This window comes from Salmo salar, chromosome ssa16 (genome assembly GCF_905237065.1).
Source record: "Salmo salar chromosome ssa16, Ssal_v3.1, whole genome shotgun sequence".
NCBI lineage: Eukaryota > Metazoa > Chordata > Actinopteri > Salmoniformes > Salmonidae > Salmo > Salmo salar.
Genome location: NC_059457.1, coordinates 14,254,970 through 14,270,232, shown reverse-complemented (window position 1 = coordinate 14,270,232; position 15,263 = coordinate 14,254,970). Strand labels below are relative to the sequence as shown.

The 15,263-nt window shown below is 42.8% G+C and overlaps 1 protein-coding gene and 1 long non-coding RNA gene across 5 annotated transcripts in view; one reads left to right on the top strand and one right to left on the bottom strand.

The window, feature by feature from the left end:
- Window positions 1-1,663: 1,663 nt before the first annotated feature.
- On the bottom strand, window positions 1,664-3,403 carry LOC123727793 (uncharacterized). Its single transcript, XR_006759681.1, has 2 exons — window positions 3,241-3,403; window positions 1,664-2,753 (listed from the first exon to the last, which is right to left on the bottom strand). It is a non-coding gene; the product is annotated as an uncharacterized lncRNA (long non-coding RNA).
- Window positions 3,404-3,819: 416 nt separating this feature from the next.
- The window catches only part of bicd1a (bicaudal D homolog 1a), a 114,170-nt gene continuing 102,726 nt past the window's right edge, over window positions 3,820-15,263 (top strand). For 2 of the 4 annotated variants that reach the window (XM_014147941.2, XM_014147940.2), the window contains exon 1: window positions 3,822-4,353. In XM_014147941.2, coding sequence (XP_014003416.1) covers window positions 4,138-4,353 — 216 coding nt within the window. In that variant the 5' untranslated portion in view covers window positions 3,822-4,137. Of the gene's footprint in view, window positions 4,354-15,263 lie in introns of all 4 variants that reach the window. The other 2 variants (XM_014147937.2, XM_014147939.2) reach the window with 2 other exon arrangements.

Here is a 15,263-nt window from a genome sequence, read left to right as displayed (position 1 = left end):
AGATTATTTCATTCATTCAGACCTAGGATGTGTTATTTTAGTGTTCCCTTTATTTTTTTGAGCAGTGTATATATATATATATATATCCCTAGTTGATATTGACTGCCAACATTACTAACTTTAAGCTACAAATGCAGTTGTAAAACACCATTTCTTTTATAGCCTATCTTGAGTTTAGAAAATGGATCCCTGTTTATGGGTGTATTAAATGACAGGCTACATTTGCGCAGTGATTGTGCACACGTTTTGAGTGTGCACACACGTGATTGTGCTTGTGCGGGGGTCACAAGTTGTATACCACTCTTTTTTGGGGGTAGGGGGTCAAAAAATTTGAAGACCACTGGGATAGATGATAGTGGCAAAGAATTGGGTTGGAAAATGGTAGCCTACAGTATTTATTACAATCTTCTATTATGACTGGAACTGTGTTAGTCATTGTTAATAAGTGCAGCATTTATTCCACTTCAAAATAGTTTAGCAAAATACTATACTCATCAGGTTGTGCTGCTTTCCCCTCTTCTTGTAATAATTGCTCAATGAGTATGTGACTGCAGTTGCGGGAAAAACATTATTTGGGTGCCTTTTTTTTAGCTTTTTAGCTGTATGAGACAACAGGAGAAACCATGGCTTGGTCAAAAGTAATGCACTATATGGGGCCAAAATGGTGCCACTTTGGATTTGTCCAACATGTCCTTGTAGCCCTACATACCTCATCACAGACACATCCAGACAGGTGTTTATTCTTACAAAGTAGGTCAGAAAAGACCCACCTTAAGGGCTGAAATCAATCCGTATTGCATTAAAATGTAAAGGTAATTTCCGATTGAGATGACAATACGCAGCTTGTGTATGCAGTCTCTGCGAAAGCAGGAACATTGCCTTTCAATTTCAGCCAAACTATAACACGATACTTCTGCGATACGGATGGAATCTAGTTTCGACCTGTTGCCTTTGTCACTTGTGTTTGCAACACCAAGGTCAACAACCATGTATAAGCCTGAAGCAAGCACTATCCTTACCAATAAATTAAGCTAAGCTCCTTACTGGCCGTGGGATGTTCCAGGGATGTTCCTGTATCCTCCAGTAGTTTACAATATTGAGTGCAATTACTGTAACCTATACCCAATCCAGTTCAAATGACTCGGTTTCTTTTTTATTTGAATTTAATGTATTTAGCCTAATGCAATTATTTTCACATTTTAATTATTGTCCTAAAGTAATACAACTTAACGCCAATTACTGTACATGGGCCTATATGGTTTGGCCATTTCTACACATTAAGCTCAACTATTGACAGTGATAGGCTATTGAATCCAGTAGTCTATCTATTTTTAAAGATAATATATTCAGTCTCTATCATTTCTAAGGATAATAATTGCCTACATTTGTTTATATTTCCAAATTCTGATCTTTTCCGGCTAGTAATTCCTCACGAAACCCAGACAAAACAATACCATTATTTTGGGTACTTTCATGAAATGTAATTCATAGAATAATCAATTGGAGGAAGGATTGTTGTTATATATTTGACAGTTGTATCTAAAAGCATATTCATGACATTTTGGCCTTACCCAGGCCTCCTTTAAGAGTCCATAGTGTTGCATCTGTAGGTGCTATAAAGCAAACATTGGTGTCATATAACGCTTTACTGCTTGCTCTGTAATAGTATTTTGATTTCAATAACCTTTAATTACATGAATTTATGAATATTGACAAAAATAAACATGAATATTGAAAATATCCAAAAATGTATATGGATAAATGTTCAGTAAATTGTTGAACATAATATACTATACAGGCACATCAAAGTTCCAGGGTGGGATCTCTGCCACTTTTAGATTTCAAATCCAATTTGTAAGCAAGCAATATTTTTTGCAACGGTGGGGGAGTGCCAAGATGGAGGCGCGGGGGCTTCAAAACTGCGCCTTTTAGTCATCTAGTATATATATATATATATAGCATTGGTTACATTGACTGCTATGCCAATTTCTTGGTAAAATGGAACATAACTTTAAAACTAGCAGAGATCCCACTCTGGAACTTTGATATGCACCTAGAGTATGTTATGTTCAACAGTACGGTAAGGTTGTGGAAAAAAACAACACTGCTCAATCAAAGCCGTCTAACCTATAGCAGACCGCTTTTAACACACACATTCCTTTCCACACACCCACTACTTTCCTTTCGACTCGCTCATACTCTGGTCGACATATTGGGCTACAGGTACCCCCTTATTTTTATTTTTTTGTCTGGGTTTCTTGAGGAATCCCTCAGGTATGAAAAATGATCCAGACAATATATTCTATTTTCTCAGCATTAATAGATGGAGAAGGGTGTAATTGGGGCGCTGCTCTGTATTGGAGTAGCTAGCGGTAGGCGGGGTCGACACTGGTGTCCTTTGCCCCCGTCTGTCGGGCATGTTTTTCTCTGGTACACAACAGGCAGGAGGTGGGGCAACACCATGTGCCAGCTAGCTAACTAGCAAGCTAGCTAGTTTGCACACGGTGTCGCTCCCGCCTGCTGTGGTAGCGGGAGGCGGTGGCGACTGGTAGACTGTGTCCTTGGGCCCTGCCTGTCAGCATAGTTTTCACAGGTACACAGCAGGGCAGGGGCGACACCGTGTGCTAGCTAACTAGCACACGGTGTCACTAACCAGCAAGCTAGCTAGTTAGCACACGTTGTTGCCCCAGTCTCCCACTTGATGTGCTAGCAGGAGGCGGGGGTAATCAGTAGACAGTGTCCTTGGGCCCCGCCTGTCAAATCAAATTAAAGTTTATTTGTCACGTGCCGAATACAACAGGTGTAGACTTCACAGTGAAATGCTTACTTACAGGCTCTAACCAATAATGCAAAAAAGGTGTTAGGTGAACAATAGGTAAGTAAAGAAATAAAACAACAGTAAAAAGACAGGCTATATACAGTGGCGAGGCTACACACAGACACCGGTTAGTCAGGCTGATTGAGGTAGTATGTACATATGGTTAAAGTGACTATGCATATATGATGAACAGAGAGTAGCAGTAGCGTAGAGAGGGGTTGGCGGGTGGCGGGACACAATGCAGATAGCCCGGTTAGCCAATGTGCGGGAGCGCTGGTTGGTCGGGCCAATTGAGGTAGTATGTACATATGATATGGTTAAAGTGACTGTGCATATATGATAAACAGAGAGTAGCAACAGCGTAAAAAGAGGGGTTGGGGGAGGAAACACAATGCAAATAGTCCGGGTAGCCATTTGATTACCTGTTCAGGAGTCTTATGGCTTGGAAGTAAAAACTGTTGAGAAGCCTTTTTGTCCTAGACGTGGCACCGTCTGTGGCTGGGGTCTTTGACAGAAGACAGGAGCGACACTGTGTGCTAGCTAACTAGCAAGCTAGCACACAGTGTCACTAACTAGCAAGCTAGTTAGTTATTTAACGCACAGTGTCGCTCCAGCCTTCCGCCTGCTGTACTAGTGGGAGACGGGGGCGACCGGTATACAGTGTCATTCGCCCCAGCCCGTTGGGCACTGTTTTCCCTGTTGTTCGGCAGGCTGGAGCTAAGGACACTGTCTACTTGTTTTGCCCTCGCTAGCTAGCAAAGAGTACACAGCTGGCAGGGGCGAAGAAACTCAGATAATACTTTCATTTCCCTTTTCAAAAGTGTAGCACAAGCATGAAGATGTGGTTATTGGGGGGCGGTAATGAAGGAAACAATGGGTTGCAGGAACATATTGCTGGGTGCAGTAGTACACTATTGGGCTGCAAGCACACAGTATTGGAGATGCGCCGACGTGTAATGACGTCACGGGAGAGCGGATGGAAGCAACTTCGTGGACCACTTTACCTCATAATAATCGAGAGATGGCGTCCTGTGCCCAGTGAATAAGCAAAAATTATCTTAAAGAATTGACGAAGAGATACTCTAATGGCATTTATCATTAGGCTACGAACACTGTTGAAGTAGGCTAATAGCAATAATCCTCCACTGATAGAAACATCATTTATTTTGGTGCTGTTCTGCAATAGCCTATTACACCTGGCTTCCCCAGATTTAATAGGGGGTGGGTTCCGCGGCGGTTGTTTCAGCATCCTCCAGCCTCCGCCTCTGTGTAGGCTATCCAACGCGCGGACGGCGAACTGGAGACAGGGAGAGAGGGCGATGGCTGCCGGTGGAGGATGCGGGGAGACAGTGGATCAGTACCGGGCGGTGGTCGAGCGGCTCACCCAGGAACTTGCGGATGCGAACAGAGAGAAAATCAGGGCGGCAGAATGCGGTCTTGTTGTGTTGGAAGAGAACCAGACTTTGAAGCAGCAGTATGCCGATTTGGAATCGGAGCAGGAGACGCTGAAGCAGGAGTTGGAACAATTACAAGAGGTAGGCTAGTATACAGTATGCTAGAGGATGCAGCCATTCCCCAATCTATTCAAGAAAAATCATTTTCTATTATGTACGGCTCAGTCACCAAACCTATTATTAGATTATATTAGGTTACACGAAATGGCAAGACGGACCCTACAAGCATATTTACGTTTGGGTGAGCTTATTGCCATATGTTTTGTACATTTCTTTGACATGATCCACACATTATTTGTATGGAAAAGGTGTGTGTGTGTGGGTTCATAGTCCACTTTTTGCATTTTACTTTGCATGACCTCTGTCATTAATCTATTGGTGAAGTCCATATGTCCTGTGCAGTCATGGAGTAATGAATTAAGTTAAGTGCTGTCTCTGTCAGAGACTGAGGTGATTTCCCTATTCTCCCATCCTCTCAATGTGGGTGGCTCCTGTCCCTAAGTGCATTGGACACACACACAAACTGCAGGCATTGTTTAAACTAGTCCCTTTCTAATGCAAATGTCACCCTTTACCAAGCAAATATGCAATGCATCATTGTAAAGTTAGCCTTTTAGTCATTGTTTGAGCGCCAGGGGTCAGTTGTCATTCAGACTGTTATGGTGGGACTGTAAAGATCTGCTCAAGAGATGAGGTATGCACAAGAGTAAATGAAGGAATGCTTTGGTCATTTCAGCTTCAGAGCTGCTGTATACTATGGTTTGTGTGGTTGCTCACTTGCCTATTGATCCAAGTGTCACGTTAAGCATTTTCATGAAGAATCTGTGAAGTGTCTGGATAGGTCCCTGGATCCACTTCCACAACACTGCTGGGCCAGCTCTTTTTCTAAAATTTCATTTCTAAAGTAATTGTAACTGTAAAGAGTATCATAAACTCCATAGGTATTGAGTTTGTCTGCCCCCACTTGCTAGGGCTTGAAAAATGAATGACTATGTGTTTGTGCATTCGGTCAAACATGCATAAAGCAAAAGGGAAGAGCAGATGCTGACAGAGCTCAAAGTTCAAGGTCATTATGGAGGTAGAGAACCTATAGTGCTATTGGGAGCAGAGACTAGAGTCTAGAACGGTTGACGTGGGAAGGGAGATGGGCAATAATGGCAGTTTGATATGGATTAAATTCCCTTTGCAAAGCAGCCCAGTTCTATATCAGATTTAACCAGTGTCATCTTTTACAGTACGGTGCATGGGTACCAACGACTTAGTCTTAGTTATCAAGATGTATTTTACTGTCCTGAATCTATAACCTGTTTAACTCTGCACTTAGCCCTGGGCTAAGAGAGTTCTTAGCATCAGCTTTTCAGAGCCAGCCGATCACGGAGTTCAATTGTAATCTAATTTGAATACTCATTAAGCTTAGCACTGGGCTAAGAAAGTTTATATTTTACACATTGACAATCTAGGTTTAGAGGTTCATAATTTGATATAATTGTGGAATTTCACACATTGGTTTAATTAATGTCATAATGTTTTTATTCCCCAAAGTACTATGAAACAAAGATAAATTATACAAAGAATGATAGTAAAAAACTTTGGAGCACCTTAATTTACATTTTGGGCAAAAAGGCAGCTCCATCATTCATTGATTTAGATGGCTCATTCATCACAAAACCCACTACAAGATTACAAGATTAGCAAATTTAGGCATGACATGCCAGCAACAAACACCTAACCTACACATCCAAGTATAACTGACCAAATTATGAAAGACAAGCCTTGTAATTTTGAATTCCATAAAGTGAGTGTGGAAGAGGTGAAAAATGATTGTTTGTCTATTTAACTAGGCAAGTCAGTTAAGAACAAATTCGTATTTTCAATGACAGCCTAGGAACAGTGGGTTAACTGCCTTGTTCAGGGGCAGAACGACAGATTTGTACCTTGTCAGCTCAGGGTTTCAAACTTGCAACCTTTCGGTTACTAGTCCAAAGCTCTAACCACTAGGCTACCCTGCCACCCCATTGTCTATCAACAATGACAAGCCACCTGGGTCTGACAACTTGGATAGAAAATGACAGGATGATAGTGGACGATATTGCCACTCCTATTTGCCATCTCTTTAATCTAAGTTTTAAAAAAGTGTTTGCTCTCAGGCCTGGAGGGGAGCAAAGGTCATTCCGCTACCCATGAATAGAAAAGCACCCTTTACTGACTCAAATAGCTGACCAACCAGCCTGTTACCAAATGTTAGTAAACTTTTGGAAAAAATTGTGTTTGACCAGATACAATGCTATTTTACAGTAAATAAATTAACATGACTTTCACAAATGACTGATGATTGGCTGAGAAAAATTGATAATACAAATATTGTTTGAGCTGTTTTGTTACACTTCAGTGCGGCTTTTGACATTATCGATCATAGTATGCTGCTGGAAAAACGTATATGGTATGGCTATATCATGGATCAAGACTTACCTGTCTAACAGAACACAGAGGGTGTTCTTTAATGGTTGCCTCTCTCAACATAATCCAGGTAAAATCAGGCATTCTCTAGGGCAGAAGTCTAGGCCCCTTTACTTTTTTCAATCTTTACTAATGACCTGCCACTGGCTCTGAGTAAAGCCTGTGTGTCTATGTATACAGATGACTCAACACTTTACACGTCAGCTACTATAGCATGTGAAATCACTGCAACACTAAACAAAGAGCTCAATGTGCACATTGCAGTTTCTCTAGAGATAAATCAGATCCAGCCTGAACTGTGCGATGTAGTAGGGAGTTGTAGTTTCCAACAGGCCAATATTCTACATAGTTTAGCGCATAAAACGTGGTAATTAACTACATTGACCATAATACATTGTGCATCTACTTGCCCGGTCTGTGTTTCTTTTACACCTGCTACGGAAGAGACAGAAGAATGTGCGATCATGGGGTGATATAGAGAGCTGATGTTGCTTCGCAAGGTATCTCTACCTGAAAATACATGATCTGAGTGATTGATAGTTGTTATTTATTCAGCAGTCATAAAAGTATGCCTTATTTACTTTGAAGAACTACAAAATAGGGATTTTGTTAGACAGGATATGCAGCAGTTCTATAGAGATTAGAGAATGACTTTGAATTAAATAATGGTAACACTTTACTTGGCATCCAGTGTCATAACACTTTATGACACGGGCATAACCATGTCATATGTCATAACAGCTGACATAACTTGTCATAACACTGTTATGACCCATATATTTATCCCTGTTGTGACTTATATTGCGTTCTTGTACGGCTCGTTATGACACCTACATAAGTGTCAAACCCCAGATTTATTCAAGTTAGTTTTTCCCTGCCAAGTAGTTTCCTTTCGTTTGAAAGTTTGTTTCTTAAATCCTTTGTTGTTGTTGTATTGAAATCTTTCCAGTCATGTTTTTTTCATCATATTTTAAGTAACTTGTAGAAAATACACTTTATGACACTGTCATGAAGCATTATTACCATCATAATCATAACAGTTTTCAGCTGTGCTAACAAAGTTGCAAAAGGGTTATCTAATGATCAATTAGCCTTTTAACCTCTTAGGGACCCCTTAACGCTCGAATCCCGTTAACGGGATAGATTTGACAACATCCGGTAAAATGCAGAGCACGAAATTCAAAATACAAACTAAGTAATATTAAACATTCATGACGATACAAGTGTCTTACATCATTTAAAATATAAACTTCTTGTTAATCCAGCCGCTTTGTCCGATTTCAAAAATACTTTACGGCACAAGCATACCTTACGATTATCTGAGGACAGCGCCCCGCATACAAAACTATGAAAAACATTTTCCAACCAAACAGATGCATAATGAAAGTCAGAAATAGCAATAAAATAAAATGCTTACCTTTGAAGATCTTTATCTTTTTGCAATCCCAAATGTCTCAGTTACACAATGAATGGTTGTTTTGTTCGATAAAGTCCTTCTTTATGTCCCAAAAATGACAATTTATTTGCCGTTTGATTCTGAAATACACCGGTTCCAACTCGCCCAACATGACTACAAAGTATCTAATAACATTTACATTTAAGTCATTTAGCAGACGCTCTTATCCAGAGCGACTTACAAATTGGTGCATTCACCTTATAATATCCAGTGGAACAACCACTTTACAATAGTGCATCTAAATCTTTTAAGGGGGGGGGTTAGAAGGATTACTTTATCCTATCCCAGGTATTCCTTGAAGAGGTGGGGTTTCAGGTGTCTCCGGAAGGTGGTGATTGACTCCGCTGTCCTGGCGTCGTGAGGGAGCTTGTTCCACCATTGGGGTGCCAGAGCAGCGAACAGTTTTGACTGGGCTGAGCGGGAACTGTGCTTCCTCAGAGGTAGGGAGGCGAGCAGGCCAGAGGTGGATGAACGGAGTGCCCTTGTTTGGGTGTAGGGCCTGATCAGAGCCTGAAGGTACGGAGGTGCCGTTCCCCTCACAGCTCCGTAGGCAAGCACCATGGTCTTGTAGCGGATGCGAGCTTCGACTGGAAGCCAGTGGAGAGAGCGGAGGAGCGGGGTGACGTGAGAGAACTTGGGAAGGTTGAACACCAGACGGGCTGCGGCGTTCTGGATGAGTTGTAGGGGTTTAATGGCACAGGCAGGGAGCCCAGCCAACAGCGAGTTGCAATAATCCAGACGGGAGATGACAAGTGCCTGGATTAGGACCTGCGCCGCTTCCTGTGTGAGGCAGGGTCGTACTCTGCGAATGTTGTAGAGCATGAACCTACAGGATCGGGTCACCGCCTTGATGTTGGTGGAGAACGACAGGGTGTTGTCCAGGGTCACGCCAAGGCTCTTAGCACTCTGGGAGGAGGACACAAGGGAGTTGTCAACCGTGATGGCGAGATCATGGAACGGGCAGTCCTTCCCCGGGAGGAAGAGCAGCTCCGTCTTGCCGAGGTTCAGCTTGAGGTGGTGATCCGTCATCCACACTGATATGTCTGCCAGACATGCAGAGATGCGATTCGCCACCTGGTTGTCAGAAGGGGGAAAGGAGAAGATTAATTGTGTGTCATCTGCATAGCAATGATATGAGAGACCATGTGAGGATATGACAGAGCCAAGTGACTTGGTGTATAGCGAGAATAGGAGTGGGCCAAGAACAGAGCCCTGGGGGACACCAGTGGTGAGAGCACATGGTGCGGAGACAGATTCTCGCCACGCCACCTGGTAGGAGCGACCTGTCAGGTAGGACGCAATCCAAGCGTGGGCGGCGCCGGAGATGCCCAGCTCGGAGAGGGTGGAGAGGAGGATCTGATGGTTCACGGTATCAAAGGCAGCAGATAGGTCTAGAAGGATGAGAGCAGAGGAGAGAGAGTTAGCTTTAGCAGTGTGGAGAGCCTCCGTGACACAGAGAAGAGCAGTCTCAGTTGAATGCCCAGTCTTGAAACCTGACTGATTAGGATCAAGAAGGTCATTCTGAGAGAGATAGCAAGAGAGCTGGCCAAGGACGGCGCGTTCAAGAGTTTTGGAGAGAAAGGAAAGAAGGGATACTGGTCTGTAGTTGTTGACATCGGAGGGATCGAGTGTAGGTTTTTTCAGAAGGGGTGCAACTCTCGCTCTCTTGAAGACGGAAGGGACGTAGCCAGCGGTCAAGGATGAGTTGATGAGCGAGGTGAGGTAGGGGAGAAGGTCTCCGGAAATGGTCTGGAGAAGAGAGGAGGGGATAGGGTCAAGTGGGCAGGTTGTTGGGCGGCCGGCCGTCACAAGACGCAAGATTTCATCTGGAGAGAGAGGGGAGAAAGAGGTCAAAGCACAGGGTAGGGCAGTGTGAGCAGGACCAGCAGTGTCGTTTGACTTAGCAACGAGGATCGGATGTCGTCAACCTTCTTTTCAAAATGGTTGACGAAGTCATCCGCAGAGAGGGAGGGGGGGAGGGGGAGGAGGATTCAGGAGGGAGGAGAAGGTAGCAAAGAGCTTCCTAGGGTTAGAGGCAGATGCTTGGAGTTTAGAGTGGTAGAAAGTGGCTTTAGCAGCAGAGACAGAAGAGGAAAATGTAGAGAGGAGGGAGTGAAAGGATGCCAGGTCCGCAGGGGAGGCGAGTTTTCCTCCATTTCCGCTCGGCTGCCCGGAGCCCTGTTCTGTGAGCTCGCAGTGAGTCGTCGAGCCACGGAGCAGGAGGGGAGGACCGAGCCGGCCTGGAGGATAGGGGACAGAGGAAATCAAAGGATGCAGAGAGGGAGGAGAGGAGGGTTGAGGAGGCAGAATCAGGAGATAGGTTGGAGAAGGTTTGAGCAGAGGGAAGAGATGATAGGATGGAAGAGGAGAGAGTAGCGGGAGAGAGAGAGCGAAGGTTGGGACGGCGCAATACCATCCGAGTAGGGGCAGAGTGAGAAGTGTTGGATGAGAGCGAGAGGGAAAAGGATACAAGGTAGTGGTCGGAGACTTGGAGGGGAGTTGCAATGAGATTAGTGGAAGAACAGCATCTAGTAAAGATGAGGTCAAGCGTATTGCCTGCCTTGTGAGTAGGGGGGGAAGGTGAGAGGGTGAGGTCGAAAGAGGAGAGGAGTGGAAAGAAGGAGGCAGAGAGGAATGAGTCGAAGGTAGACGTGGGGAGGTTAAAGTCACCCAGAACTGTGAGAGGTGAGCCATCCTCAGGAAAGGAACTTGTCAAGGCGTCAAGCTCATTGATGAACTCTCCAAGGGAACCTGGAGGGCGATAAATGATAAGGATGTTAAGCTTGAAAGGGCTGGTAACTGTGACAGCATGGAATTCAAATGAGGAGATAGACAGATGGGTCAGGGGAGAAAGAGAGAATGTCCACTTGGGAGAGATGAGGATTCCAGTGCCACCACCCCGCTGGCTCGATGCTCTAGGGGTATGCGAGAACACGTAGTCAGACGAGGAGAGAGCAGTAGGAGTAGCAGTGTTATCTGTGGTAATCCATGTTTCCGTCAGCGCCAGGAAGTCTAGGGACTGGAGGGTAGCATAGGCTGAGATGAACTCAGCCTTGTTGGCCGCAGACCGGCAGTTCCAGAGGCTGCCGGAGACCTGGAACTCCACGTGGGTCGTGCGCGCTGGGACCACCAGGTTAGAGTGGCAGCGGCCACGCGGTGTGGAGCGTTTGTATGGCCTGTGCAGAGGAGAGAGAACAGGGATAGACAGACACATAGTAGACAAGCTACAGAAGAGGCTACGCTAATGCAAAGGAGATTGGAATGACAAGTGGACTACACGTCTCGAATGTTCAGGAAGTTAAGCTTACGTTGCAAAAATCTTATTGACTAAAATGATACAGTACTGCTGGCTGGTGGAGTAGGCTAGCTAGCAGTGGCTGCGTTGTTGACTTTGAACGTGTAGCTGGCTAGGTAACCTCGGTAGTTTCAGTACTACACCTTGTCATGATACAAAGCAACTTTGTAGCTAGCTAGCTAACATAACACTAATCAAGACGTTCCTTGTAGTGTATTTAGTTTCAACAATGCTGCTCGTCGGTAATAGTTGGCTGGGTTAGGAAAAATGGCGTCGCGGGGGACGGAAATAGCTGGCTAGCTAACCTCGATGGCTGGCTAGCTAACAAGTATCAAGCTATGACAAAGACAACTAAGTAGCTAGCTAGGTAACACTGCACTAGTCAAATCGTTCCGTTGTAAAGTATTAGTATCTACAGCGCTGCTAGTCGGTAACAGTTGGCTAGCTGGCAGTGGGTTAATGATGACTAGGTGTGTTGAGTAAGTCTGGCGCCGCGTCGCAGCTGGCTGGCTCACCTCGATAATACTCAAACTCAAACTACACAATTATCTTAGATACAGAGACAGCAAAGACAACTATGTAGCTGGCTAACTAACACTAACACCACACTAATCAAGTCGTTACGATGTAATAGTTTCTGCAGTGCTGCTAGTCGGTAGAAGTTGGCTAGCTAGCAGTTATAAGTTACCTGTAAACTTGGTCCAAACATTTCAAACAACGTTTCTAATCCAACCTCAGGTACCCTAAAATGTAAATAATCAATCAAATTTAAGACGGAATAATCTGTTTCCAATACCGAAGAAAAACAACGAGGAGCGCGCTCCTGTTCACGCACACCAAAAGACTAGAGTCCTTCTGAGTGACACATGGAAAGAATAGGACTACTTCTTCATTTCTCAAAAGAGAAACATCGAACAATTTCTAAAGACTGTTGACATCTAGTGGAAGCCATAGGAACTGTAATTTGGGTCCTAATAAATCGAGTTTCCCATAGAAAATCATTGGAAAATCCAATGACCTCAATGTTTTGTCCCCTGGATGGATTGTCCTCGGGGTTTCGCCTGCCAAATCAGTTCTGTACTCACAGACATTATTTTAACAGTTGTAGAAACTTTAGAGTGTTTTCTATCCAAATCTACCAATTATATGCATATCCTAGCTTCTGGGCCTGAGTAACAGGCAGTTTACTTTGGGCACGCTTTTCATCGGGACGTCAAAATACTGCCCCCTAGCCTTAAGTTTTAACATAATAAACTTGGATTAGCTAACACAACGTGCCATTGGAACACAGGAGTGATGGTTGCTAATATTGGGCCTCTGTAGGCTTATGTAGATATTCCATAAAAAATCTCCGTTTCCAGCTACAATAGTCATTTACAACATTAACAATGTCTACACTGTATTTCTGATCAATTTGATGTTATTTTAATGGACAATTTTTTTTTTCTAAGTGAGATTTCTAAGTGACCTCAAACTTTTGAACGGTGGTGTATATTATTTCATGGATGTAAAGATCAGATTAAATCAAAAATAGTCTGATGGATGACAATATTAGCCTGTCACTTATTAATTATATATTATCACTTGTGAATGATATCCAGCATAAGAAACAATGCCTTTTTTTGCGACTTTTTCAAATCATAGTCGCACACCTCATGTAGCCTAGCCCATAGGCCTATATGTTTTAATAAGGTTTGTATCACAACTAAATTGGCCAAATAACTTAAGCACAATAATCTGCTTTACAAGGGGTGTAGAGCCTAACTGGCATACATAAGCAGCATGTGAATTTCACGTTTGGGGAAGATAATTTTCACCATTAAAAAATGCACCTTTATAGTAAAAGCATTACATGCATAATTGCATTTGCGGTCACTTTTGATAATGGTGTTTTCCACTAATGGAACATTTGCGCTTATAGCCTACTGCCCATGTGCGCATTGCTGCGCTGATAATGTGAAGAAATAGACCAATAGTTTATCAACATTTTAAGCTGAACGTTCTGATCTGTTGTGTCATTGCGTAAAAAATGGGTTTTTGATGCTAGTAGTTGTATTAATTTAGGATCTATCGCATCCCACAACTGTCCCAGACTATGTTTGGAATATTTATTTCTCGCACAAAATAGAATATGTCAACTTTTGTACTATGGGGGATAGTAGATTGACATAGACTAGTGCTTTTACTGTTCGTTAGGCCTGCTCATCTTGTTGGCTGACAAAACGTAAATGTGGACAGTTCTTCCGATATCTTCAATATGCACCTCGGAATTGAATAAGCGCGTCCCCGATCTGTCTGTCTTCACTTGTAGCCTGTGAGAAAGACCCGATGGAGCGCACATCACTCAGGGAGAAGGGCACAATGGCCAAAAGGCATGGATTTTTTTTTAGGGTGCATTACTGCCACACAAAGGGGATGCCGCTGTGAAATTCTAGGCATTATCAAGTGCTTGTCAAATTGTGAATGAGTGACTGATGTAGTGTGTACAGCCTGCGCAATAAACATAGCAGAGCTCATGCCTTTCAAGCGACGTTTTTCAAATCATCATTAGGAGTCGCATCATGCAGCCTTACAATGTATTAAAAATCAAAACATATAGCCCAACATTTGTAGAACAACTAAAATTATATTTATAACTCTAAATTAAGCAAAAAGGAATACCTATTTCTTTGTTAATCGCTCAACACTGAATAGCCGCATGTGCGCACTCCCTCAAATCGTTTGGAGAAAATATCCTCTCTTTTTTATTCAGCTTTGTTCAATTGTATTCTCATACTATAAAATAATGACACGGAATTCTAAGCAAATCTTGCCTGCTAAATTAAATAGTGTAGCCCACAGCCATTTGGCATAGCCAGATCAGGACCTAACATAAGGACAACTCAGAGTATACTATTCTGTTCTACATAATCATGTTTCTTTAGACCTGTCTAAAATAAATCATGGATTTATTGTGAAGGTGTAGGCTATATTACATGGATTTCTTAGACTTTTTAAAATGTAGATGTTCCAAAAGTCAGCATCAGTGGTGATGTGTGTGGAAGCCAGGAGATGCTAAATGTGTTTATTTTAATTAACGGTCAATTGCTGTGACACCGACAGTTATTTGCTTGACAATCACCGACTGACGAAATTCCGTGACTGCCACAGCCCTAGTCATGACAGTGTCATAACTTGTCATAACCTGTTATTATATGGTAATGTCAACTGTTATGACATATTATGACCGTGTCATAATGTGTTATGACGCTGGGTGTCAAGTAAATTGTTACCGAAATGGTAAAGTCATCAAATAAAATAAATGTAATATACACCACAACTGAAATATTTTATGAAGGTGATGTGACTAAATTATGGTTAAGGAGTGATAAGCAGTAATGGGCAGTCACTACCATCATGGAACTTTTATTCATTGTTTTATTCTGTGTTGTTACAGCATTCAACCCACATAATGAATAGTGCATTTAATGATTTAAAAAAAAAAATCTAACCGAAACTGAACTGACCTCAAAAAGCATTAATCGCTCAGCACTATAAATTATACATGCATCATGGTTATTTTCGTGTGCATTTTTGGGTTGTACAGTATGTGTTCTGCTCCACTAGTTGGACATCAAAGGATGGCATGAATACTGTTTTGCTTTGACTAGCACTCCAATTGCAGAAGTATTAATTGGGCCTCCTGTTGAATTTCTAATTCATGCTTGTTATTCAGATTGAACTAATATTGAATTTCAAAGCATTTTTTTGTAGTATACTGTCTGTTTGTACTATATGAGTGTG